Genomic DNA, 6161 nt, shown 5'->3' with positions numbered 1-6161 from the left:
ATTGGTTGTAGATATTGGCTACAACAGTCAGAACCTTCCTTTGGTTTTGTGGAGATGAAGCTGTCCTCTCTGTGGTGGACAGAGGAACCCTGAGAATGACTGAGAATGGATCCTTTTCTGTAGCAGTCACATGGAATCATAGAATTGGAAGGTACCGTCAGGATCATCTAGTCCAACCCCCTACACAATGCAGAAAATTCACAAATACCTCCCTTTCCACACCCCCAATGACTCCTGCCTCACAGCCAGAAGATGGCAAAAAAACAAAACAAAAAAAACCCCCTCTAGGATCCCTGGCCAAACTGGCCTGGAGAAAATTTGCCAGTTTGGTGTAGTGGTTAAGTGCGCAAACTCTAATCTGGGAGAACTGGGCTTGATTCCCCACTCCTCCACTTGCACCTGCTGGATGACCTTAGGCAAGCCATAGTTCTGGCACAGCTGTTCTTGAAAGAGAGCAGTTTCTATCAGAGCTCTCTCAGCCCCACCTGCCTCACAGGGTGTCTGTTGTGGGGAGGAGAAGGGAAAGGAGTTTGTAAGCCGCTCTGAGACACCTTTGGGTAGTGAAGGGCGGGGTATAAATCCAATCTCCTCCTCCTCCTTCTTCCTAACCCCAGAGTGGCAGTCAGCATTTCCCTGGGTGTGTAAGAAATGAATAGAGTCTTCATAAGTAGAGGGATATACTTCTCTTGGATGTCAATTTGTTTATATGAATTTGGCCAGAAAAGACTTGTTTCATTGTGAAGCACTCCTTTTATCTCCTATGTAGGCATGACCAGGTCTCCTTTTATACACACACCTCCAATCCAAATTGAGCTATTAAAAAACCCCCGATCCACTCAGTGCTCTTTCCTTGTTCGTTTTTAGCTTCATTCCCGCCATCAATGACTTGACTTCAGATCTGTACGCAGCGGAATCAAGAAACAGAGACGTGGAGCGTGAGTTGACCAACCTGAGGAAAAAGCTCACTTCGGCACTGGTACTTGAAAAGCGTCTACAGGAGTAAGTATAAAGTAGAATGTTTTTGTCTCTCTTGGTACTATCCTCAGCCCATAAATCAAGGGTGTCAAACATGCGGCCCGGGGGCCGGATCAGGCCCCCGGAGGGCTTCCCTCAGGCCCGCAGTGGAACTGGCCATCTCCCGCTTCCAGTTCTGCTGCTGCTGCTGCATCATAGCTCGCTTTGCCAGACTCTCTTAATCCCTCAGCCATTTCATGTTTCAACCTGGGTCCTAGACTCAGAACTCTGAGCGTGAGATGACTGTGGTGAACGTCAATCAATCAAAAATAGGTTTGACGCTTACAGAGCTAATGTTTTAAGCATGCTTTTATTTTAAGTAATCCTGCTGCTGCTGAACGCTTTGTAACTTTTGTAGCAGTGCTTGTGCCAGAAAGTAGGTATTTTTGAAGACCGGCGTGGGGGTGGGGTGGGATAACTGTCGATACTGAAGTAACACTCGGAATACTAGAACTAATCAAGTCATCATGTCTTCTACCAAAGGAACCACGTCTTTAATAGCTTGTATTTAGTTGTACAGATCCTTGATTTGAGATTTTTTCTTTGCATCCTCTTCCCATTTTCTTCTTGTATAAGAACCAGTACAACGTATTAAGCTGGATGATGTATCCCTGTTTTCTTTCTCTACAACATCAGACGTACTGGCCAATTGTCTTGGAATAGTGGGTGCAACGTATGCAAGTCAAGTCCCTTTTGTATCTTCTTGTCCTTGTTGTGTAATAAAGATGACAATCTCAGTCTTGAAGCTGACCGCATAACGCCTGTTGAATACTTTTCTTTTTGAGTTTTTTTTCTAGCTGTAATTTCTGCAAGTGCCCCATAACTGCCAGTCTTTCTAAGACCTAATCTCCAAGATGCAGGAGACTCATCTTGTCTCTCATCTTCTTTAGGAGAAACTTTAGATGAAGTTGGAAACTTCTTAATAGGGGATGCACAGTTAAGAAGAGCCCTGCTGGATCAGACCAGTGGTCCATCTAGCCCAACATCCTGTCTCACACAGTGGCCAGCAGGTTCCTCTGGAGGGCCAACAACAGGGCAGAGAGGCCGAGGCCTTCGTAAGAACATCAGAAGAGCCCTGCTGGATCAGACCAGTGGTCCATCTAGTACAGCATCCTGTGTCACACAGTGGCCAACCAGTTCCTCTGGAGGGCCAGCAACAGGGCAGAGAGGCCGAGGCCTTCATAAGAACATAAGAAGAGCCCTGCTGGATCAGACCAATGGTCCATCTAGTCCAGCATCCTGTCTCACACAGTGGCCAACCAGTTCCTCTGGAGGGCCAACAACAAGGCATAGAGGCCACGGCCTTCGTAAGAACATCAGAAGAGCCCTGCTGGATCAGACCAGTGGTCCATCTAGTCCAGCATCCTGTCTCACACAGTGGCCAACCAGTTCCTCTGGAGGGCCAACAGGGCACAGAGACCGAGGACTTCCCCTGATGTTGCCTCCTGGCTCTGGGATTCAGGGGTTTAGTGCCTCTGAATGTGGAGGTCCCCCTCAGTTACCATGGCTAGTAGCCATAGACAAATCTATCTAATCCCCTTTTCGAGCTGTTTATTCCTGTGGCCATCACTACATCCTCTGGCAGCAAACTCCACATTATCACTCTGTGTGTAAAGTAGTATTTCCTTTTTGTCCATCTTGAGCCTACCGCCCATCCATTCCATTGGATTCCCTGGAGTTATTTATTTCTTATTTATCATTTCAATTTATATCCCGCCCTTCTCTGAGTTCACAGAGCTCAGGGTGGTTAGCAACATAATATCGTACAATTTAAAATCCAAGGAATTTAAATCGCTAAAAACAACATCAGGTGGTGCCAAAATGCGTTTACAGTTTGCATCACTGTCTTGCTGTAAGTGAGCGAAAGCGGGGAGGGGAGGTGGAGTGCCAAGTTCTAATGTTTTGGGAGAGGGAGAAAAAATTAATAAATTAATGTGATTGCACTGCACAAAATGATTCACAAACATACTTGGATAAATGACTGGGACTTGCGGTCTGTGCTGCTGCATATAGCTTATCGTAAGCATGATCCTATAATGTAATTTCAGTACTGCTTAATATTCTGCTATACTTCAGTTCTTTCTGCTGATCCCAGACTTCTAAAATCCTAGCGCACTGGTTACTGAATGTCATATTTTATTGATTGTACTGGCTCACTAGGTATAATCCATGTGCAGCTGCTGTTGTGACCTTGGGTCAGTCACAAGTTCTTTTCAGAGCTGTTCTCTCAAGAGCAGTCCTCGAAAGAGCTCTCTCAGCCCCACCTCCCTCACAGGGTGTCTGTTGTGGGGAGGGGAAGGGAAAGGAGTTTGTAAGCCACTCTGAGACTCCCTTGGGTAGTGAAGGGCGGGGTATAAATCCAGTCTCCTCTTCTCCTTCTTCTTCTTGAGACCCTGTGAGAAAGGTGGACTGTAAATCAAGTAAATAAAGTTTGGTTGATGGAAATTGCAAACGTGGCTCTCCACGAGCCGTGGAGTGACAACCAGTGATCGGAGGCATAGGTGTCTCCCAGTCCGGCTGCCTCAGGTCTCTTAACTGGAAATGCTAGAACCAGAGACCGTCTACATGCCAGGCGTATGCTCTGTTACAAAGGCACAAATTCCTCAGTAAGTCTTTGCAGCGGAGAGTATGAGGGGGTGTCGTGGTTCCCTGCCCTCTGGCACAGAGGTCTTGTATATGAAGCGCTTGAATTATTCTGGGGCAGTTTCTGCCTGAATGCTATGTGCATTTTCTATGAGTTGTGTCTGGATTTATTTATTTTTTAAGCGACCTTAAAAAAACTGAAGAACTTCTGGCAGTGGAAAAAGCCAAAGCTGACAGCCGAACCCAGAACATGAAGTTCTTGAAGGAAAAATCTGATGACTTCAAATACAGAATCCAGGCGGCTGAGGTGAGCCCAAAAAGCCCTCTGCCCTGGTTACTACGGGGAAGAAACTGTCTTGAGGCTAGAATGAAAACGTTTAGTGCCGCTGGCTCCTTTTTTTAATGTTATGTGGTCAAGGCAGGTGCATTTTCCAGAGTGGGGTGACGAAAAAGGTGGACTCCCACTCGAAAGAGTTTCCAATCTGAGCTCACAGGGTGAGGGAGAGGAGGCCTAGGAAAAGTTTCATACAGGCCCACGTTCAGTCAAAGTGGAGCAAAGTGGTCAAAAGTCCAGGAATCTCCCCTCATGATCTGAAAGAACAAGTACCTTCAGCGGCTCTCTCTTCAATCTTTTGTTGTCTGGAAAAATTGGATACTAGAAGTACCATGCTAACCTTTATATTTAGGTTTAATGTTACCTCAGTCTCTTCCAGTCTGTTTCCTGACAGCTCCATGATACAGACGATTATGCTGGCTAGATAGAAGGCTAGAGAGCCAGTTTGGTGTGGTGGTTAAGTGCGCGGACTCTAATCTGGGAGAACCGGTTTGATTCCCCGCTCCTCCACTTGCAGCTGCTGGATGACCTTGGGCAAGCCATAGTTCTGTCAGAGCTGTTCTTGGCAGAGCTCTCTCAGCCCCACGTACCTCACAGGGTGTCTATTGTGGGGAGAGGAAGGGAAAAGAGATTGTAAGCCACTCTTGAGACTCTGAGTGAAGGGCAGGATATAAATCCAATCTCCTCCCCCTCCTCCTCCTCCTCTTTCTTCTATCTTACGCTGTCTGGAAAAATTGGATACTTGAAGTACCATGATACGAGCACGCAGATTGTGCTTACCTTTATATTTAGGTTTAACGTTACCACAGTTTCTTCCAGCCTCTTTTATTTTCCTGACAGTTCCACGCTACAGACGCTTAAATAAGGTCCTTTATTCTGAGTGACTGTGCCAATGTGGTTCAGGCCAAGTAGATTTGGTTAACGAGACAAGAGATAGTTCGATAAAACCTTATATCTAGGATTCTAGGTACCAACTGGATAATTTGAGGTTTCTTTTAGCAGGGGTGGATTTTAATATTACATTGGTAGCTGCCAGGTTCTTTTATCAATCAATTAAGATGAAAAATCATTACATTTTTATATTATATAGACACGTGTATTTTCTTCCTTTTTTTTATTCTTAGTGTGACACTGTTCAGAGCCGAATTGGCTGTCAGAGCAGTATCATTAAAATAAATTATAACCTAGGAGTTTCTTTAACGATAGGGAGAGAATAGTGACCAAGACTTATGGAGAAAGAGATCATGGAGGATCCCCAAAGTGGTTCCGTTTTAATAAATTCCTGTTTGCTTTAGCTGATGGCGAGACTGTGGATAGATGAGTGTTCCAGTGGCAGAAACATCTTAACAGAATTTCAAAATGTCTTTTTTTTTTGGTCAGGGGTCCCCATCCTTTTTCAACTTGCAGGGCCGTTTGGGATTCTGAAACAGGGCGGTCACAAAATGGCTGCTGCAGGAAGTGAAGCCAGCCACAAAATGGCTGCCGTGGTTAATCTTCAGGCACACAGTGAAGCTCCTTTTGCCATGGTGGCAAAATCTGCACCACGAGTCACCACCTGGCTTCTTCCGCTTTCTAAAAACACTTGGCAGGTGCCGGAAAAGGCCATGGTGCCCGTTGGACTCCTTCGGGTAGTGAACGGCAGGGTATAAATCCAGCCTCCTCCTCCTCCCCTTCTTCTCCTTCTCCTCCATCTGACAATACTGTTTTGAAAACACAAAGCCTCTACTGGTAGACACAGTTCAGCATGTTAAGCATTCCAGGGCATCTCCTGTAAAAAGGGTCTCCAGTGGGTGCAGACCTTTTCCAGTTCTGCTGAGAACTTGTAGAACCGGCGATGCTACGACTACCCCGGATTAAATGGAGCAGTACTTTGAATATAGGGCAGACACTTACGATCATAAAAGCAGTCAGGGTCCCTGCTGTTTTTAATTATATGGGAAACAGAGGTGTGAAACCACCCTTCGCGCTTCTGTTTCCCTTTAGTCGTCTTCTTCTGAGTAATTTTGTGCTGCCTGATTATTTAGCTGCGGAGCTGTAGTCATGGCTTTCCCCCTGTTCTTTTTCTCTCCCCCCCCCCCTCTTGCCCATTTTGGTCTCCTTCTTAACCTTCCCACGAGACAGAAGAACAGTCCAGAGTTGGTTTTAGAGCCAGTTTGGTGTAGTGGTTAAGTGCATGGACTCTAATCTGGGAGAACCAGGTTTGATTCCCCACTCCTCAACTTGCACCTGC

The 6161-nt window shown here is 46.0% G+C and overlaps 1 protein-coding gene across 1 annotated transcript in view; it reads left to right on the top strand.

Moving 5' to 3' along the window:
* The window catches only part of HAUS1 (HAUS augmin like complex subunit 1), a gene marked incomplete at its 3' end in the record, with an annotated part of 16399 nt that overhangs the window by 6948 nt on the left and 3290 nt on the right, over positions 1–6161 (top strand). The window contains exons 4-5 of the mRNA XM_015411514.1: positions 865–999; positions 3781–3904. Of these exons, the coding sequence (XP_015267000.1) occupies positions 865–999; positions 3781–3904 (259 nt within the window). The remainder of the gene's footprint in view (positions 1–864; positions 1000–3780; positions 3905–6161) is intronic.

The sequence above is a fragment of the Gekko japonicus genome, unplaced genomic scaffold (genome assembly GCF_001447785.1).
Source record: "Gekko japonicus isolate JY-2015 unplaced genomic scaffold, Gekko_japonicus_V1.1 scaffold6546, whole genome shotgun sequence".
Lineage (NCBI taxonomy): Eukaryota > Metazoa > Chordata > Lepidosauria > Squamata > Gekkonidae > Gekko > Gekko japonicus.
This window is presented reverse-complemented; position numbering and strand designations above follow the sequence as displayed.